The sequence below is a fragment of the Misgurnus anguillicaudatus genome, chromosome 7, assembly GCF_027580225.2.
Source record: "Misgurnus anguillicaudatus chromosome 7, ASM2758022v2, whole genome shotgun sequence".
In the NCBI taxonomy this organism is placed as follows: Eukaryota; Metazoa; Chordata; class Actinopteri; order Cypriniformes; family Cobitidae; genus Misgurnus; species Misgurnus anguillicaudatus.
Genome location: NC_073343.2, coordinates 35,358,813 through 35,386,804, shown reverse-complemented (window position 1 = coordinate 35,386,804; position 27,992 = coordinate 35,358,813). Strand labels below are relative to the sequence as shown.

At 37.2% G+C, this 27,992-nt stretch overlaps 2 protein-coding genes across 2 annotated transcripts; one reads left to right on the top strand and one right to left on the bottom strand.

Moving 5' to 3' along the window:
* Nucleotides 1-33: 33 nt before the first annotated feature.
* Nucleotides 34-18,032, bottom strand: dlst (dihydrolipoamide S-succinyltransferase). The gene is made up of 15 exons (XM_073869809.1): nucleotides 17,923-18,032; nucleotides 15,733-15,766; nucleotides 15,579-15,618; nucleotides 15,392-15,450; nucleotides 13,589-13,666; nucleotides 13,452-13,507; nucleotides 12,799-12,907; nucleotides 8,373-8,534; nucleotides 7,247-7,326; nucleotides 6,813-6,910; nucleotides 3,604-3,734; nucleotides 3,197-3,270; nucleotides 1,339-1,422; nucleotides 826-993; nucleotides 34-703 (listed from the first exon to the last, which is right to left on the bottom strand). The coding sequence occupies exons 1-15, from the start codon at nucleotides 17,983-17,985 to the stop codon at nucleotides 569-571; spliced, it is 1,371 nt and encodes a 456-aa protein (XP_073725910.1). The 5' UTR covers nucleotides 17,986-18,032; the 3' UTR covers nucleotides 34-568.
* Nucleotides 18,006-27,881, top strand: prox2 (prospero homeobox 2). Its single transcript, XM_055172768.2, has 6 exons — nucleotides 18,006-18,157; nucleotides 18,575-18,665; nucleotides 19,325-20,873; nucleotides 22,568-22,675; nucleotides 24,786-24,980; nucleotides 27,536-27,881. Exons 3-6 carry the CDS (start codon nucleotides 19,371-19,373, stop codon nucleotides 27,701-27,703), a joined length of 1,974 nt encoding a protein of 657 aa, XP_055028743.2. The 5' UTR covers nucleotides 18,006-18,157; nucleotides 18,575-18,665; nucleotides 19,325-19,370; the 3' UTR covers nucleotides 27,704-27,881.
* Nucleotides 27,882-27,992: the final 111 nt, after the last annotated feature.

Here is a 27,992-nt window from a genome sequence, read left to right as displayed (position 1 = left end):
AGACTCCTGAAATGATCAAAACAGAAGAAAGTCTTTGTGTTTCATTTCTTTTATTGTTTAAAATCTTTTTTCTTCCTCATATAGTTTTGGTTGACAGATTCTGTTCCTTTGGAGTCGTGTGGGAACTATTGTGCGTACAAAAAGAGGTTTCTTGAACACGCCGAGACATAGTGTTTCTGGATTGTTGTTCTTTTGATAGAGGTTATTTTTACACGGAAAAGATTAAATATGACATACTGTATATAACTATAATAATTTTTTCCATTTCAAGAACAAATAATTGCACAGATTGCTTTTTATGCGCCCAATTGTACATACAATTAAGGAGAAAGGAGAGCGGGAAACATCTTCCTGCAGGGCAAGAAACTCTTAATAGCCAGCAGATAATAGAGTAAAACAACATAACATGAAGCTAATCAATGTAAATCCCAATCCGATCACCCGCTCCATGTATTATTCTAAGAGTAACGCGTCTGTGTCCATTAATTTATGGTGACACAGATTCTGCGTGATGATGATGACGACACGTTTCTGTGTTCAGAAGGGATGGCTGGCGATTGGAGCTCGCTCACATGTCCAACAAGAGCACGCGAGGATCCTCCACCACTGATTTGATCTTCCTGAGGAAAGTGACCGCCTCTCTGCCGTCAATCAAACGGTGGTCGTATGTCAGAGCTACATACATCATAGGTCTGATCTCAACCTGAACACAAATCAAAAACAGCACGAGATTGATCTAAATCTTATGTTTTTATGAAGTGATCAAATCAATTGTCAGAAAAATTGCAGTCTATATTGTGTAACGTTATATCATCACATCTCAACCTTCCCATTAATAGCTACGGGCCGATCGAAGATGCCGTGCATGCCCAAGATAGCAGACTGTGGAGGGTTGATGATCGGTGTCCCAAACATGGACCCAAAAACGCCTCCGTTGCTGATGGTGAATGTGCCTCCGTCCATGTCCTCCACCGCCAGCTCATTCTTACGAGCCTTTAGCAGAAGAGACACAAAACAAACGTGTGTAAAATAACACAAATACATCTCATTTAGTAAACATACAAGCAGAAAGATTTCACTCAGATTTTATAAAGACACCGATTAAACCGCAACCTTTTTCAGAAATTACACAGTTTGATCTTTTTCTCGTTCATCTGCTGTTTATTTAGGTCATGTAACATATTAAGCTAAATAAAGATGATGGTTAGTTGTTCCATTTTCCAACTAAATAACCGCCTGATCACCAGACAGCAGCTGAACTTATTTGCTCAGTGTTGAAGCACGCAAAAGCAGTCGCGTCCCATTTCTCTCTGTGAGAAACACTGAAGGACTTCTCACCTTCTCTCCCAACTCATTAATAGTTTTTTCAATGTCTGTGAAGTTCATTCCCTCCACGCCTCGGATGACAGGAACCACCAGACCCTGTGTCAGATCAGAGCACATCTTTAACAGTCATACACTACACAATACTGACACTACACAACCAGTTTAATCTCACTAATATAAGACGAGTTATTTAATCTTTACTTAACAAATCTCATCTCACTGAGTTTACTTCATGATGTAACATGACAGATAATCATTATTTGTTACTTTAAGTTGAGCAATGCCATGCAAATATCAACCTTACCATAAAAATTCAGTTTTTATCATCTGGATATTCAATATTTGGTGGCTTAAATACCAATGTGAGGGTCTCCATATAAGTTTTAAAACATTAAGTGGAGCTTTCAGAATTGTCACATCCATAACGTTTCTTCCTCAAATATGCACATGAAAATTAAAATAAGATAAATATGAAATGTTGTTTGAAGAGCCGCTCGCCTCTTCTCCATTTGTTGGGTATTATTGCTTCTGGTTTATGCCTTTTATTTACAATATTTCTACATAGTAATTTTAACATTTATTGAAAACTAGATTTTCCTAAGTAAAATGATGATAAATACACAACTAATTCATGTACAAAATGAGCTGTGTGGGAATAGTAAGTCATATTAGATATTTTCTTTTTGTTTTATAGTCGCTGCACATAGTCCTAAAATAATTTTAATCAAAAACTTTAGCGCGTTTAAGTCAAAAATCTGAGTTTATTTAACTTAAGCGTATAAAATCCATTAAACTTAAACATTCAAGTGAAATGTACCCACAATCCTTTGTGCCTGAATATTTGGATTTTTTTAAAGAAAAAGAACTGATAAGAACTTTTACTACTTTAATATTTGTTAATACAATGTCATAAAGGTTGACGCTCTTATATTATTGATGTTGTTTTGTTGTAAAAGATAATTTTGTGAAGTCACCATTCATGGTAATCAGTGTCCTTACATAAACCCTGTTCAGCACATTTTATTGCATTTCTCTTTACAGTACTGATAATGAATGTTTCTGTGGAGAATCCACAAAAAAGTTTATTTAATGAATGACTTAAAGTCAGTAACAAAATTAAATCTACCACACAACAGTAAATAAGATTTATTTCATATTTTTAGGACAGTAATGCTTCAATATTCAAAAAAGTATTACACTTTACCTAAACGATTAAAATAAATCTAACTTCTAAAATATAAATAATTAATTGACATTTACTCATTTAAAAAATGTTTTCATGCATTATTAAGTAGATTTTATTTGATTTTGGTACGTAAAAGAGGAGTACATTTTACTTAAAGGGGACATAATCAGACTTTTTCCATGTGCTATAATTGGGTCTCCAGTGCTTCTATCAACCTAGAAAATGTGATAAAGATCAACCCAGTAACTTAGTTTTGGTAAACCATTCTGTGCAAGCATGTGAAAAAATAGCTCATTGAAATTTGGCTCCCCTTGTGATGTCATAACAGGATCTTATTATAATAATACCGCCCCTTAATCTGCACTATCCAATCATGGCACTGACAATTAGTGCAGAGATCAACTCGTTTGCATTTTGAAGGACACACACAAAACCTTTAAACAAATCTTTAACTGGATTTTTCTAAAAACTTGACTTTTTAATAGAGAATGTCAAAATATAAATAACTATAAAAGAAAATTAGCTCGTTTCGACTCAATTTAATATCATCATCATAATATAGCCAATATTAGGCCCTTACATTGTACTCTGTACTTGTACATATAATGTGCGTTGACTTTAAGTTGAAAACTGACATGAGATTCATCTGTGAGATCTATAAGAGGGCAGATGTGTAAAAGTTACCTTTGGTGTAGCAACAGCCACACTGATGTCCACATAATCCCGGTACACAATCTCTTTGGTTGTGTCATCAATCACTGTAAAGTTGAAGACAAGAATTTAAGAAAGCGAGTGAGCGCACACACACAAACACGCACACATATATACATGTAGGATGAAGATGGCTGCAGTTGGACTCATATAGACACACGCTGGCCTGATGAAAGCATGTTTAACGCTGGATTTAATGTAGGCCAAACCACTGAGGCTTTGGAAGGAAACAGAAGGGGGGTTGAACATGTTTCTTTAGACACAGAACAGACGACCACAGAACCGCATACATATGCCAGCGGTGCTATCTGAAGTGAAGACCTGAACTAGAGCAAGGCTCAAGCGTGTGTGTGTGTTTACGTGTGTGCGTGTTTGTGTACCTGCATTAACAGCAGGTTGATCTGAAAGAGCGTACGCCGCCGCTTTCACAAATGCTGACATGAAGCCCAGTTTGACACCATGTTTCTTCAGGAAAGCATCTTTATACTGTTTCCTCATCTCTGTGATGTTGCTGTCAAAGAAATAAAAACATGTCAGACAAACACTCAAGTCCTTCATAATCCAGTACAACTTCTTTCCGACGGCTATGTTTACAGGCACAACATTTTGTCAATCCAACTGAATTGAATCTGATTGCAGGTTACGACAGTACACTTTACATGCACCCTAAACATTGCAAGTCCACAGAAAAGCAGAGGACTTGGCAACGCAGCACACAGCATCTCTCGCCGAGTTCAGTCTTTATTTCTGGATAAAAGTCAAAGTTGAGTTGGAGAAAGTTGTTCTTAAGATGTTTTCAGATATGGTCAATAAACACACTTTCAAAAGGCACGACACTGCTTTATTTCTTTATGTAATGTTATGAAAGACATGAACGCTGCAGATTGTACAGCACATGACCCCATTACATTAATAATGCATGTTGCCATTGCCTTGCTATTGCATGTTTCTGTGAGGAGAATCCTGATGCAAATAAAAGGATACATATAAGAAGTGAACTTAAGCACAATTCTTCTGCGCATGTGCACAAACTATTTTAGCATCCAATTGGAAAATACTTTCATGTGTTTACATGCAAACTTTTCTCTTGATGATCGGATCACAGATCAGACTATACAGCCCCTTTCAATACGATCAAAATCTGCATCTGATCGAATTCAATCGTATTTATTAAAGTGTTTACATGAAGGCTTTTCAATATGATTGAGCCATCAATACAATTACAAACTTTTATTTTTATTTGGTTGCATGTAAACAGAACTATTGTAACATGAAATTAATGAAATCAAATCTTTATAACCGTTGAGCTTTAAAAGGACAAACGCTCATCACGTGTGCTGCTATTGAATTTAGAAATGTGACACAAACAAGTATTCACATTAAAAACATGACATAATAAAAGAGTTTTTATGGTTTCATGCCTGTGAAATTGCAGGTAAACTTTCGTTTTTAAACACAAATGTTTGCTGTGGACAACGTCTGGTCGTGTTTTTAAAGTATGGATGAAAAAGGCCGGCTGAAGCTCTTTGTAATTCTCTATTTTCCTGTCTCTAACCCCGTTTAGCGTCTCGTGTTTCTCCGCTAACAGAATTAAGGCCGTCCCAAGACACACGCTCTCAGAGAAAGAAGAGAAGACGTGATAAAAATCTTCACTTTCCCGATCCTTCAAATCTTATTGGCTCGTCATAATAGCCCATAACGTCGCGGGCGTCTCGCGCGCTCCCTCGGAAGGGCGATCTCGAGGGACGTCGGGGCAGATGCTAGCGGGCCGCCGCCGCGCGAGCTCTTCTTGGTCTACAGACCGGCCCCGCCCGCCGGAGTCTTCCACCATCCCATCGATGTCAATGAGATTAATGTGAGAACACGAACCCGCGGCAGCTGAAAGGCAATACGGCCATTTACACGGATGAGAAATCGTCAAAGAGTCCTCTTCAGGGGTCAGGGAGGGAGACTGTGGACATTAACGTTTCCTTGTAAATTAATAAAGCGCTTTTTACCCTTCTTATCTTTGTTTTTACCAACATTAGGAGCAAATATTTACATTCCAGGCTTTAAGTGGGGATTTTGTTTCAGAAATCTCTTCCTGTACGCCAGATTCCAATCTATAACCATTTGGATGGACATTGCGCAGCTTCTAATCAGATTTGGGCAATAAGTGAAATTTTTACAGGGCCATCAGCAGGCACTACATTGTATTAAAAATAAAGCGGTTTTAGTGCGGCTCTGAAAGGAAATTCTCAACACGCCGCCGCGTCTAAGATAAATAACACATATTTGAAATTAGTCTTTGTTCTGACCAACTATAAATCCTATCAATGTAAAAAGTTTAGGGGTTACAAAGATCCAGATTCGCCAAATCTCATTTCTCATAAAGTCTGAATCTGTATTTATTTGATTTGATTCAGTGCTGCTAAATATTGAAATACTGAATTATTTTAATATTACTTTATTCACAAACGTATATAAAGTGCAGAGTAGATGACCTACATTATGAGATCTATCACTTCTAGGACAAATGTGACTCTAAATACGCTATGTTCTAAACTTTTGACAGTAATAATCATATAGTTTTTCTGGATTTCTCTTCCAGCACGGGTACATTAGATTAGATTCAGTGGAAACATCTGCAGAAACAAACTGAGCTGAGCTGACAGTAGCTGCGTTTACATGGACAATTTAAATGGTTCAATCCAAATGAAACTGCTTCATGTAAACACCTTAATCAGAATAAAAAGAGCCAAACCGGTTAAAAATCGAATGGGTTTGAGAGGAGTGGTTTATACCTTTTGTAATCCCTCAAAATGACACTAGACTGGATTGACAAGGTTGAATCTTTTTCTTCTTTACTTTATTAATTGAGGTTGGCAAACCCACTTAAAGGTGCATTTACGCCACCTATTGAACTGGAGTGTGGAGCGCATGCGCATGTGCAATGACGTAGAATTGCTGTAATGACGCAAAAAGGCGAGCTTGTGTTGTTGAAGGAAGGCACATGAAGTCTTGTCGTTCTTAAATTTTAAGACCTAATCTAAATCTCCTTCCAATCTTCTGTAAAGTAATACGAGACAGCGTTGTCCGTTCAGTCCAGGATTTATACTCTAATTTACAAACGCGCGTGTTTAACTTCACATGGTGTTGTGCAGCTCCGTACACGGGAAAACTGTTGGGCTTTAGACTCATTCTCGTGGACGTCTCTGCAGAACCACATGAAGTCAAACACACTTTTTGGGCACATGTGAATGAGTGTTTCTGCTTGATAAATATGACACAAAGCTCAGTGTGCTTGTCGTTTATTAATTATGACCTGAAATAGATGCACAGCGATTTTAGGAGGATGGCTTGTATGAGTATTTCTGCAACTCATATTTGTGCAATGTGTGCATGTCAAATGATCAAATCTGATTTGATGCTTGTGCCATATAAACACACACATTAATCCGATCAGTTCATGTAAATGCTATGATAGGATTCATCAATCAGAAAGATTTAATTCCGATGAAGCTAAAATGTGTTCGTGTAAACGTAGCTACTAGTGCTGTAATATTGAGCAGAGAAGGACTGGTTTGAGTTTTCTGTTGAAGGTACAAACCTCATGTCCACTTCATTAAAGGTGGTTAACATGGCACACGTGTTTTGTGCTTCTTTAAGCCTCTGAGCGATCCTCAGTCTCATGCGGTTCATCTTCACCTGATCATAAACACAATCTGATGTTATCAGGGCACTGACACAACATCTAACAGACAAGAAAACTCTTACAAATCTAACTATTATAAATCTAGAGGTACATGCTGATAAATATCTTTTTTTTAGATTTAGGCATTAAGCAGAATGTTTATATCCAACTTAAAAACATCAGAAATGAACAGTCAAAAATGTAGAAAAGATGAATAAAGAGAGCCAAAACTTTTTAAGATTATAAACAAATTGGGTTAAAAAATAATACATTTGAAATGAACATTTCTGCATTTAGTAATTTAAGAAATGCATTCATGTTTCTTCTACACAAGTGAAGAGATGTTGTACCCTGTGTTCTGATCGAGCAGCTTTAGCTTCAGTATCAACAGCAGATGAAGGAGGAGCAGCGCTGGCTTTAATGGCTGAAACTACAAGAAAGAGATTTATCATTATACTACACACAATATGACAGGATTTTATAAAACCAGTGGGTTTGGACCTCTTTGCTAGATGCACTGACATTGAACTGCTTAAATCTTCATTTATAAACGTGATGGCACCTGACAAAATCAACATACATCTATGTTTAAAAAAAAGGAGCTATGCCACGATTTAAGCTATATGACCTCAAAATGCACAGCTTCGGTCTGACTAACAAACAAATGTGTACATTTACAGACAAACTGTGTTTAAAGGTGCTCTAAGTGAATTCACACGTTTTTGGCCATAAAACATTTTTTGTTTCATACAGTAAACATCTCCTCACTATCTGCTAGCTGCCTGTCCTCTGAACACACTGTAAAATAAACGTGGTCTCTGTAGACTGCCCAGGCTTCACAAACTGAAACAAAAACAAAGTGGTCAAACCTACCACCAAGAAACATAACAAAGTGTTCCAGCCAATAAACGACAAGAAGGATTTGGGAGTGGAGGTTGGGCGCGTTCATGACTCGTTCAGAAAGCACGGAAGGGAGAGGAAGGGGAGGAGTTAGCTACGCTCCGTTTTGTTTGAAAACACTTTGAACGTCAACAAGAAGTGACGTTACACAGATTCGCTTAAAGCACCTTTAAGTATATATGTCCAAACAGTTCAATTGTGTAAATGTAACACAAAGGAGAAGCAAAAAATATACAGCTAATCGACTGGATCTTGAAAACCATCTTGAGTAAGTTGCTGTATAGACAAGTGAAAGTCAATTTATTACACATTGTTTTAAAATAAGACAGCCAAGTATACGTGTTTTCCTCACGGAAGGCCTGCATTTGTTAAATATGAGCTAATCAAATATTTCATTTATTTTTTACCTTAATTATGAGGTACATAAGGTACAAAGTGAAGGCAGCCGGTTGTTTTTGAGAAGTAGATATTGAGAGAAGTGAACAAGACCTCACGCTCACAGGGAGTACACAACACTAAGGTTTATTATTAATGGGAATGAATGTGTGCAAACCATGACTCTTGACAGTAACTAACCTGGTTTAGACTGGATGGGTTGACCAGGCAGAGGAGGCACAGGGGGCATTGTGGTGGGGATTGGCCCCGCAGCAGAAGGAGGAGGAGAAGGAGGAGGAGCAGTGGTGGCCGCAGGAGGCTCTGCTGCAGGAGGAGGCGCAGCTGCAGTCGTACCAGCTCCAGCTATAAGATTAAACCACACACTCACAGTGTCATTTATTTATAATAATAACCACATCCTCTCTCTCAAGACAGGACATTCAATTCACACACACTTCTACATCTTAACAACAACAACAACAACCACTTTTCTTTAACTGCTGTATGTACATTATATGTGTTAGCATGACACTGTTGACACTCTATAAAATCTAGATTATCTAGACATGTGCCAGTATTAGGTTTATACAATATTGTTCAAAATAATAGCAGTACAATGTGACTAACCAGAATAATCAAGGTTTTTAGTATATTTTTTATTGCTATGTATCAAACAAGTTACCAGTAGGTTCAGTAGATTCTCAGAAAACAAACAAGACCCAGCATTCATGATATGCACGCTCTTAAGGCTGTGCAATTGGGCAATTAGTTGAAAGGGGTGTGTTCAAAAAAATAGCAGTGTCTACCTTTGACTGTACAAACTCAAAACTATTTTGTACAAACTTTTTTGGGGGGGGGATTTAGCAATCCTGTGAATCACTAAATTAATATTTAGTTGTATGACCACAGTTTTTTAAAACTGCTTGACATCTGTGTGGCATGGAGTCAACCAACTTGTGGCACCTCTCAGCTGTTATTCCACTCCATGATTCTTTAACAACATTCCACAATTCATTCACATTTCTTGGTTTTGCTTCAGAAACAGCATTTTTGATATCACCCCACAAGTTCTCAATTTGATTAAGGTCTGGAGATTGGGCTGGCCACTCCATAACATTAATTTTGTTGGTTTGGAACCCGTTTACTAGTGTGTTTTGGGTCACTGTCTTGTTGAAACAACCATTTCAAGGGCATGTCCTCTTCAGCATAGGGCAACATGACCTCTTCAAGTATTTTAACATATGCAAACTGATCCATGATCCCTGGTATGCGATAAATAGGCCCAACACCATAGTAGGAGAAACATGCCCATATCATGATGCTTGAACCTCCATGCTTCACTGTCTTCACTGAGTACTGTGGCTTGAATTTAGAGTTTGGGGGTCGTCTCACAAACTGCCTGTGGCCCATTGACACAAAAAGAACAATTTGACTCTCATCAGTCCACTAAATGTTCCTACATTTCTCTTTAGGCCAGTTGATGTGTTCTTTGGCTAATTGTAAACTCTTCTTCACATGCCTTTTTTTTAACAGAGGGACTTTGCGGGGGATTCTTGAAAATAGATTAGCTTCACACAGACGTCTTCTAACTGTCACAGTACTTACAGGTAACTCCAGACTGTCTTTGATCATCCTGGAGGTGATCATTGGCTGAGCCTTTGCCATTCTGGTTATTCTTCTATCCATTTTGATGGTTGTCTTCCGTTTTCTTCCACATCTCTCTGGTTTTGCTCTCCATTTTAAGGCATTGGAGATCATTTTAGCGGAACAGTCTATCATTTTTTGCACCTCTTTATAGGTTTTCCCCTCTCCAATCAACTTTTTAATCAAAGTACGCTGTTCTTCTAAACAATGTCTTGAACGACCCATTTTCCTCAGCTTTCAAATGCATGTTCAACAAGTGTTGGCTTCACCCTTAAATAGGGGCCACCTGATTCACACCTGTTTCTTCACAAAATTGATGACCTCAGTGATTGAATGCCACACTGCTATTTTTTTGAACACACCCCTTTCAACTAATTCAACTAATTGCCCAATTGCACAGCCTTAAGAGCGTGCATATCATGAATGCTGGGTCTCATTTGTTTTCTGAGAATCTACTGAACCTACTGGTAACTTGTTTGCCACGTAGCAATAAAAAATATACTAAAAACCTTGATTATTCTGGTTAGTCGCATTGTACTGCTATTATTTTGAACAAGACTGTATATCATGATATTAGGCATTTTATTTACAATAGATTAAACCAAATAGTGTGTTTCTGACACATGAACATCTTGTCTTATCTTAAAACTGAAAGTAAACGTGTTTTCCTCATGGAAGGTCTGCATTCGTTTAAAATGAGCAAATTAAATATTTCAAATCAATATCTAATGTTCCTTACCTTACTTATGAGGTAAATAGCGGTATAATAAGTGGGATTATGTACAGGCAGCAGGTTATCATCACGAAATAAACCCCTTCAGTGTGATACAAGACCCTCCACTGATACCTTGATCACACTGTCGGTGCTTATTTTTTAAATTACATAACCTTACATAACCTATATTATATCTTAAATCTGAACAATAACAGAATGTTGATGATCAACAAATATAACAAAGCGTTACGAGTTGACTCCAGATAGCAGATCTGTGAAAGATCTTCACTTTATAATGAATCTGCATGTTTATATATAATAAGAGCAGAGGTAGAGACACAATATAAGTCAGAAGTCTTCATCCTTCAACATACTCCTCTCATATACAGTACAGTCCGATAGGACATACAGGCATCATTTACACTAAACTGTTTATTAAAGCTAAACTAAAACTATTTGTCTAACGGTTTCTAATGTATATTTTCTAGTGTCCACAATATAGCATTATCCAGCACTAGTAAATATCGGCACATGTCCAATCCAAATCCATGTCACGACATGTTAATAGCAGTATAGATGGTATATTTACAGCAGACAGGAGATGTTTACACCGAGTATTTACAGGAAGTGTGCCAGTAATGTATAACCAGAAGATCACCCACATATAAAAATAGTCACAGCAGGTCATAAAACACACATTATTACTGATATACGTTTATGAGCACCAGAACTCTGCATTTTAACCCCACAGTACAACTGATCCATTAACCACACTTGCTGTATACGGGTGTCTTTCTTGTTTTTATTAAATCAAATAATCTTCGGTAGTAAATGAGAGAACATCACAGGTGTGTAATCTATAGATCTTAAGATGCATTTATCCTTGAATGATTTCATTTCCTACATGAAACACACAGATAGTGTGCTGATAATATCTCTCTATCACTTTTCTACATCAATTAGATCATGATGATATGTTGAACTTTTGACATGTTATAGTCATGATAAAACATAAATGCTAAAATACAGAACAGGAGGTGAAATTAAAAAGTGTCTGACTGTTTTATTATGACCATGATATACATTTACTCATGTGGTGCTATAAGATCTTGGTCATATCACCCATCATTACTAGGGCTGTCACTTTCCGTTCGAAAATCGATTGCACAATCGATCGGACCAACCAAAAAACGTTTCGAAAACGAAAATAGGCAATCGATTTTAACCAAATATGTACACTATTAATTTTAAAAGAATTAAACAGTTAAAATATAGATGGAACAAAACTCACAAACAAGCAGAAAAAGAAAATAAAGAATCCCGAAAGTGCAGTAGGTGTGCGAAAGCTAGACAGAAAATACCCAGCAATTTTACGCACCTATAGTTTCACGCTTTCAATAGCTGCATCTAGTGTTTTGCAAAGAAAATGGAGGACAACGTCAATAAACCTGTGCAACACGAGACAGCGTCGAAATGGTGAACTTACAGGAGATGATGAGTTATGACAAGGAGCCACCCTTGCGAGCTGTTGAGATGGAAGATTGGCAGTACGAAATACGCAGCTGGCAACGAACGAAGTACCCGAGTTTCCCTGGGACATCAGTGCGGTCGGAGTGCGTCTTCTCAACAGATGGACATAGTGAATGAAAAGCGCTCTGCTCTTGACCCCTAAAATGTTGATCGACTTGTTTTCCTGACCAATACTTTGTAATGGCCCTAGTCTTTTTGCGCATTTCATTATGCCTGCCTAGTGCCGCCTAAGTGTCGGGTACGTTTAATAAAAAAATCCACAGCATGTCCTCAACTTCAAGTAAGTCTATTTAAAGTTTCATTTTTGAACAGTTGTTTGAAATGGATCGAATCATTATTTAAAATAATTTTTGAATTGCCTAAATCATAAAAGCAGCCGGTTGAACCTGCAGTAACGTTTTTCATTTATGGCAGCAGTCCACTCTGCATATTTTTTTAGAGAATGTTGCACTACTGTTGCTGTTTTTTATTCTGCACGAAACTTAATGACAATGAATAAGAAATATTGCTGACTTGTGCGTTTCAGGCGCTCTCTTTGCATTTGTCTGTTATTTGGCGTTAAATGGAAACGTCTTTTTTAGACATGGAAAATCGATTGTACAATCGATTCAATGAACACTTATATATTAAAAATCGAAAATGATTTTTTCACAAAAGTGACAGCCCTAATCATTACAGCTAGTAATATATTAGAAACAAGAAATGGTAAAATGTATTCACAGGGATCATGTGACTCACCTCCTTTCTTCAGTCTGAATAGAGGAGTCCCTCCTTCCACTTTACCCCCATCAGGAACCAGTAACTCCTCGATGACTCCTGCGGCAGGAGAGGGAACCTGAACCGATGTCTGTGTAATAATGAAGGACAATCCTGTTATCTGTGTACTGACACATTCACTAAAACACAACACTTGTGCTTTACTGAAAACAGCTTCTCAAAGCCTAATGCACATACATACGCACACACACGAAAATGGGATAAAACATTATTTTTTAGTTTTTAGAGAAAATGGGGCAATTATGAGATGCAGCAGTGTGCACATGAAACAATTCAAGTTTAATTTTAGTTACAGAAGAAAGATGCCACCAATGCAATGAATAACCTGGATCTTCTTATCTGCATTATCTTGTCAAGTATTTTAATCTTGGTGCATTTATAGGATGTAATGAGAGAAAGGGTTTCTAATTTGAAACTTGGATATAAACAGTTATCTGTCAGTGCTGATCATCTCAAATTTAGTTTTAGTTCTCAAACCAAATTCAAGGTCTTATCAAATTACACAAATGGTAAAGTAACACAGTCTTAATAAATGTGACATCACAGAATCACATTCAAAACAAGTATTTATTTTACTGCTAAATAGATAGAAACTACATTTTTTTGGCACTTACCTTATCAGTTTCAATTTCACAGACGACCTCATCCTCAGAGACTGTGTCTCCAACAGCTAGAAAGAGATGAAAGTTTAGTGAATGTGACAGAAACAGATGAGATGTGCTTAAACACAAATCTAGAACTGACGTCTTACCCTTCTCCCACCTCACATCTCCCTCTGTGACAGACTCGGCAAACGCTGGAGTTTTTACCGTTATTACTTCATTCCTGTAATTCAATCAGAAGACATTTCAACATTGCATTTTAGTCTTGCACAGTCAGCCACACAAGATAAGTGATGGATTTAATATAAACTGTGAATGTAATCATAATTCAAAAAATAAATGTTGTTTTCTTTTAATTGTTTGTTTTTAATATATTTATTTGTTTATATGTAAGCACTTAGCAATATTACACATGCTAGAAAACTGACTACACACACTGAAAGTATATTGTGTAGTGATGCACCGAAATGAAAATTCTTGGCCGAAACCGAAAACCGAAAAAAGGAAACCAAGGCCGAAAAACCGAAACCGAAACACCGAAATAAATTATTATGCCAATTATTAGTACAATTGCATTTATGGCTATCACTGTGTGCTAACTTTACTAGGGGTGTGTGACGGATAAAAAAACTCACAGTTCCGATCACATTACAGTTTTTGAGGCACAGATCAGATTATTTTTCGGATCAGCAAAAAGCAGGTGGGAAAAATCTAATAAACAATAAAGAAATTGCAAACATTTATAAAAGAGAACAACGTTGTACATTAATAAGGTCTGAAATTAGCATTAGGTACAGAAATCAAATTAAATCAATCATAACACAATAAATTATATATATTATTATTTTTTAGAGCTATTTGTCTCTTTGTCATGGATTGTTTGATCAACATTAAGGACACAGACTTCAGTAGGTTAATCTGACTGTAATCTATACAGACATAAACAAATGTTTTTATTAGAAAAAGAATACTGTGGAGAGAATTTTGTTTATATGTGCCCTGTCAATAACAGAGAGATTTTATGTTTGCTTGTTTTTTTTTAAACGCGTCTCTATTCAAATTATTACTCTAGTGCAGCACTGATTTGGAGACATTTACAGTACATTAAAACATTAGGATAGGTGAAGAAAAGAAACCGATCCACCATTGCAAACACAGTTTAGAAAAAACAAGAAGACAACAAAGAACAGGAATCAAACAATATGGTAACAAACATGCTCCACAGCTTTCTGTTTATGGATGAAATAAAATTAAAGAAGAAAAACGATAGTATGTGTGCAAATGCTGTCTATTTCGTTTGTATAATTGTTTGTAGTGGAGTGTCCTGTCTAAATATTTTCACGCGCATGCGATGTTGTACGCGGACCGTACGCGCACTGTCCGTGCGGTCTCAAATTTTGGGCTGCACGCGGACGGTCCGCGCGGCCGGCCGCGGACCCTCCTGATGACGAAAATGATGGCGCGCATACGCGGACGTCCCTAGTATACTTTCGGCTTTAAGGGCACTTAAACGCATGCATATACAGAGACTGATGGTGAATCCCAAACAGCGCAACAGTCGCTCCACATAAAAACGTTACGTTGTGTTTCATTGCTTTATTCGCCAAATGTACGTTAATGGATTACAGTAAGAGACACATAGCGCGACTCTCTCTAAAGTTTACACATCAAGACATTCTCAATCTTTGCAGACGCGTGCAAACAGCTGGACCCTGAGTGAAACCTGCTTGAGCACGAAGGGGAGGGGTGGGAGACGACTGATCACCGTGAGGCTGAGTGAAGCGCTAGCGCACAGATGAAAGGGGCGCGGTTGACATTCATTTTCGGTTTACATTTTCGGCTGGATTTTTTATTTCAGCCCGAAACCGATAATGCCATTTTCGGCCGAAATTTTCGGCGACCGAAATTTCGGTGCACCCCTAATATTGTGTTGTGAATTGAATACATACTGTTAGCTGGAGTTGTGTTGAAGTATCTAATCTGATAGACACTTGACCTGGTCTCACATGTCCTGAGAAAAGTAACAACAAAAATCATCTCAATACGACACATTGAACTGTGAGGCTGTAAGGAACACCATCAAATGCTTTCCCAAATTATTCTGTCCAATAAGACAAATGAAGTGTCTCTTATACTTACAGACTGTTCCTAAAGGTGACACACTGACTAGCTGATATACCTGTAGGAAAAACACACACATTTATGTTTGCTTTCTTATTTCAGACAGTGCCAATAAAAAGCTATATTAGACTTTATACTTTAATACAATCAGCCCAACAGAGCCGTAACTCACCTGATGTGGCCCGTCTAGCGAGAACACTATTACCCTAAAAGACAAGAGACAAACATCAGCACACCAAAAAAGAACAACTTCCTCACTTAAAGGGGACGTATTATGCAAATCTGAATTTTTCCATGTTTAAGTGCTATAATTGGGTCCCCAGTGCTTCTATCAGCCTAGAAAATGTGAAAAAGATCAAACCAATTAGTAACTTAATTTTGGTAAACCATTCTCGGCACGCATGTGAAAAAATAAGTCATTAAAAATGTGTCTCCCCTTGTGATGTCAGAAGGGGATCTTATTATAATAATACCACCCTCTGTACTATCCAACCACGGCACTGACATTAAGTGCAGAGATCAGCTCATTTGCATTTTAAAGGACACACCCCAAAACTGCACATTTTTGCTTACACCTACAAAGTGTCAATTTTGACATCTTATAATAAATGATCTGTGGGGTATTTTGAGCTAAAACTTCACATATGTACTCTGGGGGCACCAAAGAGTTATTTGACATCATGATTCTGACTTATGACAGAGAAGAACATAGAGATTCTGTACATAAACACAAACACAATGACATGCTGCCATTACACAACAAAAACACGAATGCATACAAGTCAATTACAGAGTCTATCCCAAAGCAATTCACGTGTTGAAAATGAAGAAATGTGTGTGGATAGTAGGGACGGGCACGAGTACTCGATTGCTCAAGTACTCGAACGTGGCATCGATGATCAATGACGAAAACGATGATCATGTGGGTTTATTTATTTATTGTGGTTATGGCGGCATTTGGATGTCTGGTTAGCATTACACGCGCATGTGGTAGTAAAGACTGGGTCTGGAGATGCGTGTTTGACGTTGTGTCGAGTTAATGTCGAGTTAATGTAACGTTGTACATTTATGGTGTATAAAGGCTTAATATTACGTAGAGTGCGTCATATAGAAAGCGATTCGGTTTGCGTTTAACCCTTTAGTTTCACTTCATCACTCAGCCATTCCTGTAAAAGGTTTTTGTTAAAAACATTTAATTCATTAATAATCTAGTAGGCTATGTGTTTATTGTTCGTTCATAGTTTCTTCAAAATTGATAAAAAAAATTAATAAAAAAGTTTTTAATAAAAAAAAAATCATTTTCACCATGACGTGTACGCCCCGCCCCTTTTGATTGCCCCGCCCCAATTAATCGAGTACTCGTTCTTCTGATTTATGGATTAATCGAAATGAAAAAATGACATAAATGCACATCCCTAGTGGATAGCCCCAAAGCTTTGTTTTAAACACGTCTAGCTTCGGTACAACAAACATTGTGTGATTGACATCTGTGATTATAAAACTAAAGAGACATCAGCAGCAGTGTGTGAAGTGTGTAGTGACAGTCAGGCACAGATGTCAGCCATGTGATTTACTGAATCTATACGGTCAACAAGAACTATAGAATGACTAAAGTGCCCAGAATGACTAAACAAACATCATGAAATGATACACAGAGGATGACTGAGGAAATAATACAATTATTAAATAAATTAAAATTTGAAAACAACATTTTTGTTAAACTAAAGTGCCAAGCCACAGCATGTAAATAATGTTCAAAATGGCCATAACATTCCAGCCAACCAGACGTAATCAATCATTTTTAACAATATAATAAAATAACGTTTAGTTAACAGAATATAAGCTTCATTAAGGTAGTTAAGAAAAGAATTAAATCAAAGTCAAGAACATAACACAGCACATGAAGACACAGTTCAGTAGATTAGAGGACACTTCTCTTCTGCACGTGCACTGTCATTGATCATTATGATGAAAACATTAAGTGAATATACAGATGATGGAATAAATAAACTCACAGATTATGTGAAATCTCTAACAATCTTCAAAACAATATCAAACACCCTGACACATGCGCGCCTGGACTGTGACAGCAAATGATGACCTCACTCATCTCTGGTGTTTATTTGATCCTTGTGTATGTTTACGTTAACACATTAACACAAAGCGCATGTTTTAATATGATGACAGCGATGTAAACACGCGCTCGTGTGATGTTTTATTGATTTGTGATTGTATTTGTCCTGCTGTCCTTGGGCCTGCGCGCGGCCTGCCGCTGTCCTCCACCCTACTCTCGTTAATATGTCGAGTTTAAGCGCGCTCACATCGCACGGAGAAACGCGGGACGGGTTCGGAACACACGTACCTGTCGAATGGCGTTAATGGAGCGCCCGAGGCTCCGGGTGAGACAGCGGGAACGAGACAACATATCGTCGGTGTGAACCTCGCGCACTGCAGCTCTCACAGCTCCGCCGGAAGCACCGTCACAGAGCGGAAGCAGCGCGGGACGAACCAACGTCAGCTGAGGGAGGAGTGGACGGAACCATTTCTTGTCACTTGTACATAAAGAAGATAAAATGTTTATTGCAATGGCAACTTTGGTAATAGCAACTTTATTTATATCGCACAATTAAAACAACACAAGTTGACCAATGTGCTTTACAATAAAATAATAAAAAAGAAAGAAAATAAATAAAACATATCAAACTAAAAGAAAATACAGCACACATACTCATGTGCAAAAATTGTCACCTATTAGAATTTTAATTGGCTAATCTAGCATGTAAAATAGTCGACTTAATGGAAATATTGTGTATAACTGAATAAACAAAATAAATGATAAATGTAACATGGTTTTGCCAAATTGACTTTAATTTGATGAAAATTTGAAATGACTTCAAAACAAGTACTTCTCTGAAGATGAAAATACCAGTAAAGACGTTTTATTATTTTTACTGATATTCACATACTGCATTAGATTCTACACTGTTTCTGATTGGCTTTTGTGTTGATTAAAGGCCGGGTTTGGCCACACCCACATGACTGGAGCGAGAGTAGAGCGCGAGCGCAGCAGACACTGCTGTCAGTCAAGCGTCTCCAGAGCAACAGGTAAGCGCGCGCCTCTCCTCTCATCATGTGCTTAACATTAGATGCTTTTTTTATCAGCTCTACTTTCTGTTCAACTTTATGATTTAAACAACGCAAATCTTTTTAAATAGTTATATAATAGTAAAAATAACTAATTACTAATAATTTTTAACTCAAAAATGTGTTTTAGTGTTTACATTGAACATTTACAACAAAGCTTTAAGTGTTTTCCTCTTATATACATTTTACTTTCCAATAATGTGTAATCTTTGTAGAAATGTGTATATAGATTTATGGAGAATAAAAAAAATGAACAAAAAAATCTGTGGATGAATAACTGAAAGGTTCAATAGAAAAGAAATGTGTCTAAAATGAAATGCACACTAAATATAGTTATTATTTGGTCTTGGAATATTTTTTTTATTTGTTTGTAGATGAGCAATAACAGGTGTAACGCTCAAAAGGTTCTAAACTGTTATTTTAATATATCATAGACATTTACAATATGATGAATTGCATTAAATATGAACTATTTGGAATGGAACTTAGCTTCAGCAGATGTTATAATGTTTGGTTCATCAAAGTCCTAAAAAAACCCAATTCAAGCTGTTTTTGGCATATCAGTGCATAATGTAATTTAGATATTTCCTTTATGCATTTAATGATTTTTTCTCCCACAGTTTTACAGCTTATGACTGCATACAGCAGCCGCCGCAACCAAGAGACATGAATCTGAGTCCATCTGAACAAAGCATGCACAAACCGAGCGAGGACTGCACGGAAGTCAATAAAGCCGATCTACTAGCCCCCTGTTTTCGTAGAAACCCATATGATGAAACCCTCACGTCTTACCACAACGGCTCCATTATATCTCACCTACTGCGTAAAACTATTCACAATAAACTGACAGCCCTCGACAGCAACCTCCTTTACTTGCCGACGGCTAACGTTTCTGGTACCAGCATGGTCGATTCTGAATCCAGCGTGACAGATTTTTCTCAAGACACTCAGAGTTGCATGTCCTTCAAAGACAGAAATGATGACCTGTCCTGTGGAAGTCAGAACTTGGGTACAGACGTCGAGTGCCCGTTGACCGAGCACCTCCAAGCGAAGCGTGCACGGGTGGAGAACATTATACGAGGCATGGCTGGCTCACCCAATTCCAGGTCACACGAAGAAGGAGATGAATGCGAAGCCATGCGCTGTAGACGAGAAGCTCTGAAGGAAAACAAGCGCAAACAGAGACTTCCCCAACACCAGGAACCCAGTCAGATCAATGGGCAACCAAGCATCAAAAACAACGGTGCTAAGACGAGCAAAGACGAGGAGTGTCACAAACTGAAGGAGCAGCTCCAGAGCATGCAGCGTCTCCTTCATCAGCTTCAGGAGAAGATCTCTCACGTCTATGACCAGAATTACTGCAGGAATGAGGAAAGGGAAGATGAACGTGACATCCGGGAATCTCTGAGTTTGAGCGTCATAGGAAAACTCAACAAAAGTCTCGGCACCATCGCAGGTAGCGACAGAGACAAACTGAACGTGCACGATAGCGGTTTTACATCAGACAGGGAGGTAAAGAACCTTCAGGAGACTCTGAAATGTGAGCTGACCAGGACTGTAAGTGAAACCATCGACATGGTCTTCAGAAAACACTCGATGGCCTTACTAACACAGTCATCACAGCCATGCCAGAGTCCAGCGCACTCGGAAACGGAGAAGCAAACTCATGGAGATTCGCCTCCGGAGATCTCAGACTCTGACGAAATGACCGCAGAGCGCTTCGAAAGCACACCTGTCAACAGCCCCGAACACCAAACCGAAGCTCTGTCCCTAGTGGTTCGCAAACCTTCCCTGAATCAGTTCAACTCAGTCAGCCAGGGTATAAAGAGACCCTACCCGCTCCACCAGACTCCTTTCCAGTTTGGCTACAATGCTCCTTTTCATGACAGCCAGATCCTGGAGCACCTTTTGAAATATGGACCTCATTCGACCTTCTCTACACTCCCCTGTCTGCCTCCATCATTGGAAAGGTCATCACCAGACACCATGGATCATACCTGGGAAAGCGTCACCATGAGATCTAAGGTAACCTCTGGTCATTTGACTTCGCACCATCGGCCCGGACCTCCTGGACTTGTGGCGGTAGATACGCTTTGCCTGCCGCATGTTAAAATGGAGTGTGGCGATCTTCAGAGTATGGCGGAGAGAAGCTCTTTCATCTCACTCAATATATCCTTTATAATCTCCTAAAATCATTATACATTTTATATAGCATGTAAAAAAGAGTACATAGCATATATAATATCATTTTATAACACCTAAATCTTTTGAGATCTTACTGAGATTCTGAAACTGCACAGTAAGGATGACATTGCCCAGCAAGCAATAGCCGTCATTTCACTGTCTAGGTTAACTACAGACCGGATCTAACCTAGGCTTTGAGTAACCCACGTTTAGCCAAAATAAACTTGAATTTGGTTACATGTGGTTTTTGCCAAAATAACTTGAGATGTCCCATCATGTGAGCAGTGAAGAGTGATTATCATCAGGTGTTTGCTTTTATTTATTTTTGGGCTATGGTGTTAGAGGTTTTTTTCAACGCAAGATCGCTTGCTGGGTGTAGATTACTCTCATTTTAACCCCAATGCTGTCAGGAAGTTAAAAGAAAGATCTTCCTTATGTGTGAAATGTATTTTTATTTAGCCTAAAACACAAGTGTGTTTAAAACATCAATTCTTCAATGGCAAACTGTTTTTACGAGTGATAGACGGTGGACTTCTATAGATTCAGCTCTTTGTTTAGCTGTAGTCTTCTTTGTTATGTTGACTGTTTTTATTGAATAATAGTTAACATGGAGATATTGCTGAACAAACTACCGGCTCTCAGACTCGACGAACAATCGTTGAATTGAGTGCAGCCGTGTGCAGTTGTGCTCACGCAGACTTCAAGGAGAATTTCTGCTTTGATCTCGGTAACCCCAAAGAAAATTGTAGCATCTTCTTTAATCTGGGCTCAGTAATGACTTTAAGTCCAGGAAAAGACAAATAAAAAGGAATACACGGCTTTGATAAGAATTGTTAGGAACAAAAGCCAATTTTCAAAGGCAGAAAAAGCAACAGTTTCTCTTCTGGAAATTCTCTGATTTTGACTTGAAAAGGTGCAGAATGTGTTCCTGCACTCTCAATGTGATTGGAGTGGATGAGAGAGAGGTCACTTTTGCCTGTTTGTAAAAAGCAGACTCTCAGCTATCATTATACGCCATCATCAATGTCGTATTTCAGTTTACAGAATGCTTTGCTTTTAACATCATTCGATTTCTATAATGCACTTTTAAAAGTGAGATTATTTATGTCCTTTCTGTGTATGACTCTCTCATTGGAATCAATGGTTTTTGACTTTGAATAAATAGAAACAGATTGGTCAGATTCAAGAAAAGCTTTCTGATATTCTTTGTGACTGGGTCACGTAAAACACAATTTCTTTTAGAAAGCAAACCGAATTTGACGTTTTTCACATTTTAAGTGCTGCTTAAATGTTAAAGGAGGTAAAGTGATACCAGCATCCTCCTGGAGAAAATTTCATTTCTTTATTATATTAACACTCAGTGTTTCACAACAAAGCAATTACCATTGGCAGATAGGAGGCGAGCGGCTCAGACTGAAGGTCTCTAATTCGAGTCCTAAATCTAATTTGTGTGGCTCTTTTTCTAGTTAACACATGTTGTCGTGTCTTAATCGACTCTCTGGTCAATACAGAGCTGTCCGATGTCATTCGTTTGAAAGAATGAAAAGCAGATGTCAGTGTACTTTTGGAGAGGAATTAATGCTGCGTTTGTTCCTAAAGAACTGCATATGAGTTTTTGTCTATAAGATAATTGAGAGTGAAATTATCGTTGTTGATTTTCAAGCCTTAACTTTCTATACATTCAGGAGGGTCTGACCCCAAATCACCTGAAGAAAGCCAAACTCATGTTCTTCTACACGCGCTATCCAAGCTCAAACTTACTCAAGAACTTCTTCCCTGATGTCAAGGTACACACATTTACTCTTTCATCAATTGGAGAAAATTTGTGTTCAACTAAAGAAATGAATGAATAAATGATTGGAGTGATCTCATTGCACCTAACTAGTTTAATTCTAGAATTCACTGCACTTTAAATCATATAAAAGAAGTGCTTACAGTTGCTTTAGAAAAATCAACACAAAATGAGATGCTTGAGCGATGAGCACATGTTCCTGAATGTTGGGGAAGTGAATCCTGAATTGCTGGTTTAACTTTGACAAAGTTTCTCAAGTCAGCAAAAGAAGACAAAAGGCTTGACGAAGAGAAAAACAAGCTCTTCTATTCAACTTTAACCCTTCGGCTCACCAGCTTTCATGAGTTAACAATAGATGAGCAGAGTGTTGTGATGAGTCAACACAAAAACTGAAGAAAGATTTCACTGCAGCTCCTGTCAGACTATTAACAGACTAACATATATACACACACACACACACACAGTTTAATGCTAGAACAGATCCAATCCCATTAAACTTAGGAAATGATTTTTACTAGCCATACAATACAGATTTTTGAATAGAGCTGGTAATAAATCGTAATTCATGATGACATTTATCTTTAAAAAGAGTTCTGTATGAACCCCAGTACAGTTAAAATGTTTCATTGTTTACCAAACACATAAGTTGTAAATATCTGCATTATTTGATCAACTTTTGTAATTCCTTATAAACTTTTAAAGGGATAGTTCATCAAAAAATGAAAATTCTGTCATCATTTTCTCACTCTCGTGTTCTTACAAACCTGTATGAATTTATTTCTTCTGCTGACCACAAAGAAAAATATTTTGAGAAATGTTTGTAACCAAACCATTTTTGAACCCTATTGACTTTTATAGTAGGAAAAAATACTATGGAAGTCAATGGGGTTTAAAAAAAAAAACAAAAAAAAAACGTTTGTAACAACATAAGATTGAGTAAATCTGAATTCTGAAATCTAGTAGTGGCCTGATAGATCCAACTATGGCTATACGTCTAAAATGATTAGATACCACAGATCCAACTTTAGATCCAGCTCACTACATCTCTCTCATGTAAGGGAAAAATTACTCTGATGTGAGAGATGAATGAGAAAACAGCAGGCAGGAGACAAAGTGATGTAATAATAAAGATGGTTCATTAAATAGTTGTGTTCTCGATGGCCTGACTAACTTCATCGGACTAGAAACAGATTTAGCAGGTGGTTTAAACCATACACAGACAGTGGAAATGAACTGTTTCACAACACTCTTGTGACGTTAATAAAAACCTTAAAATAGAGACCATTAGAGACTCATCAGCATTCAAAGACCAACATAAGATTAAACAACATTAAGAAAGTAATGTAGAATAGTAACTAGATAGAATAAACTAAAAAACATTTCATATTCAAGCTTTTTTTGTTTTATTTTAAATAAATCTTTTGCATTCACACTTAAAAGACAATTTGAGTCACATTACATCACTTTCATTTGATTTCAGATCAGTGTTATTTCTGTACTGTATAAGAAACTTACAGACATGAAAGAAAAGTAAACAAAAATCAATGAAAGGTGATGCGGGTGACCAGGAGCGGTTAAAGTGAAGTGTAAGTGTGTGACTGAGGACTCTCATCTGTTCCTGATCAACACTTCTGTGGGAAGACACAGCAGACAATGCCGGAGTTAATCCCAGTGTCTGATTCCATCCCTGTCAACACTCACTGAACTTATCCAAGAGGAAAACTTTCCTTCTGACACCACGAGCACTGTAGTTTGAACACAGAGCTGAGAGAAGTGAGCGTCTTTGATGAAGTTTCACCCTCTGGGTATTTTTAGTTATAAGATCAGAAGTGTTGTAAAACCTGACTAAGGCTTGCTGTTTTCCGTGACAACCCAGAATGGACAGATGGGTGCTGTGAAATTAGTTGTGCTTGCTTACCCAAGTCAAAAGTTTTCATCCTCGAGTGTTTATGATGCTCTAGTGAGGATAAGTCTCCATCTCCTCCTTCAGGGTAAATCTAAAGAGATTTTTCATGTCAGTAAACTGTGCAGAATGCTGCTTATGGAGTTATGGATTTGTTGTTTTAATGGCTATAAAATGGAAATGTTGTGTGTTTTGTTTGTAGTTTAACCGCTGCATCACATCTCAGCTGATCAAGTGGTTCAGTAACTTTCGGGAGTTTTACTACATCCAGATGGAGAAGTTTGCGCGTCAGGCCATCACTGATGGTGTTAATGATGTGAAGGATATAACCGTCAACAGAGAATCTGAACTCTTCCGTGCCCTCAACATGCACTACAATAAAGCCAATGACTTCCAGGTATGTACACGTTCATCTACAAGTTCACGTATATTCTATCTCAGCTGATATCATGGAGGACATGTCTACTAGTTTCTTTCAGTGTGCTGTTATTGAGGATCTGTAGAAATGAGTTGAAATAATTGTGTTTAGTCTTCCTTCCAAAATCAAAACCATAAATTGGACCAATCATTTCCAGATCTCCTTCAATGGAGCACATCACTCCTGTTTTCTACCATCTTCATTGGCTTCCTGTTAAATACCGAATCCATTTCAAAATTTTGCTTTTCACCAATAGGCTCTTAATAATTTATCCCCATCTTACCTGTCTGACCTTCTACAACATTACATTCCTTCATGTACCCTCAGATCTTCTTCTTCTTTGTTAGTTCAACCACGTGTTTATTTGATCAGTATGGGATCAAGGGCTTTTAGCTATACGCCCTTTTCCTGTGGAATGATCTCCCCAAAACATCTGAAATATCATCAGTCTTCATGTTTTTAAATCTCGAGTCAAAACGTAATTATTTTGGAAGGCATATTTATGATAGCACATGTGTTAATTGATGTTTTATTGTTATTATATCTTAGTATACATTTTAGATGTTTACTGTATTTGTAATGTTTTAAGATTATCTGTAAGTGTCATTAAAGGCGCCTATAAATACAATTAATTATTATTATTATTATTATTATATATGGTCGATGCTGAATGTCCTATAGCACATGATATACGGATGATGGTTGATGGATGTGTGTATTTAATGCCTAAAAGACCTATCACTAATCTCAAAAAAAATTGTTTTCAGTAGAAATATCAAAAAATTCTTAAATTAAGATGTATTTTCTTGATGAGCAAAATGACCTAGAAAATAAGTCTAGTTTTTAGACAAAATCAAACACAAATTAAGTGAATTTGTGCTTAAAACAGGCAAAATATCTGCCAATGGGGTAAGAACATGTTTCTTGAATTAAGTGTTTAAGAAAAAAAATCTTAACCCATTGGCAGATTTTTTTTGCTTGTTTTAAGTATAAATTTACTTATATTTTATGTTTATGTTTAAAAAATTGACTTCTTTTTTTAGGTCATTTTGCTCATCAAGAAAATGTATCTTTATTTAAGACTTTTTAGATATTTGTATTGAAAACAAGACAAAAATACAAAGTAAAAAACTAAAAGTCCACACTTGAAAAAATGATTTTCAAGAAAACAATTCTTAGTATTTTTGTCTTGTTTTCAGTAAAAATATCAAAAAATTCTTAAATTAAGATGCTAGTTTTTAGCCTAAAAATATCAAATTTAAGTGATTTTGTGCATAAAACAAGCAAAAAAATCTGCCAATAGGGTAAGCTAATTTGTCTTGAAATTTTCTTGAATTTAGTGTTTAAGAAAAATGTTCAAGATTTTTTTGCTTTCCCCATTGGCAGATTTGTTTGCTTGTTTTATGCACAAAATCACCTAAATTTGATATTTTTTGTCTAAAAACTAGACTTATTTCTTTGGGTCGTTTTGCTCATCAAGAAAAAGCATCTTAGTGTAAGAATGTTTAGATATTTTTACTGAAAACAAGAGAAAAATACAAGTAATGTTAGATTTATAATAAGACTGAGGAATTAGCTGCTGTCGTTCTGTAGGTTATCAATTATTACTAGCTGGTTTACCTCAAATCAGAAAGTGAGTTTTAATTTTTCCGGCATACGCATCAGCGTTATGGTGAGGGTGGTGTGCACCTGCCCGTCTCCCAGCGGTCAACACCGCGCCGCATCAAACTGTGGGAAGAGGAAGCCACAGAATCTACTAAAACAACTTGAGATTATGTCCTGAACACGCCTGAGCGCTGTTTGGATTGCTACTGATGCGAAAGAAGCCAGAAATCCCGAGAGCGATTGGGAACGAACAGAGACAGTTGTCTTTACCTCAGGACCAAGACATTCCTTTCCCAGGACAAGCTTTTGTGTCTAGAGATGCACGAGAATAAAAACAGACACCAGTGAGTATAGCTGCTGCTGCTCTAGATCCACTTTCTTCCCACAAGTCCTTCAAAGTGATGTGAAGCCGTGGCTGAATTCCTGCCATGAGAACCGAGCAACGAACTTCATTGCTGGATTTTGAGCAACGAACCGTAAAAGAAATGAAAGCGTCCGTCTATGTCAGTCACCTAATGATTCTGACACTGAATTTGGTTTATTGCAACAGTGAGCACATAGCTTTAATGCATAGACTTGCAGGATGAGTTTAGTGTTGATTCAGATGCACTTAAAGAGTTTTGTTGCAAAACGAGATAACCACCGTTTTTTCAATTGTTCAGAAATCTCATTTTTTGTTTGTGCATTCCAATTAATATCAATTCAACTGCAGTTGGTTTGTTTTGATATAAACCTTCATAACTTAAAAAATCCAGCTAAGTAGCACCATAAAACAAAATAATAACATGATAACATAATAATAAACATGTTTTGACAAAAATGTTAAAAAATGGATTTATATCGTTTTGCAACGAAACTCTTCACTTGTAAACATCACTTGAATCACTTTAGGGATTGTTTGTAATGATTTTGAATTGTTTGTCCACCAGGTTCCAGACAGATTTTTGGAGGTTGCTGAAATCACACTTCAGGAGTTTTACAGTGCCATTTCTCTGTCCAAAGACTCCGATCCTTCATGGAAAAAAGCCATCTACAAAGTCATCTGTAAACTAGACAGTGATGTTCCTGAGGATTTCAAGTCTCCTTCATACATGTAGACAGAGAGAGACAATTTCATTTTAATTTAAGAATCATTTCTTTTCATTTTAAAAAGTGTTTTGATTCAGAAAGCATTTGCATATGTTGAGACTGACTACACAATAATGATTCTTGTCAACAGTTTCCCTTAATACAGTTCTTATGATTATTCATTTGAATTAAAGGGCATTAACTGTTTGTCATATTTTCTATATAGTCCTTATATCCAAACAAAGGGACATACAGCAAATACAAAATTATTGCGAACAGAATATTTTGACACAACAATGTAAAGAGCACTTCTTCTGA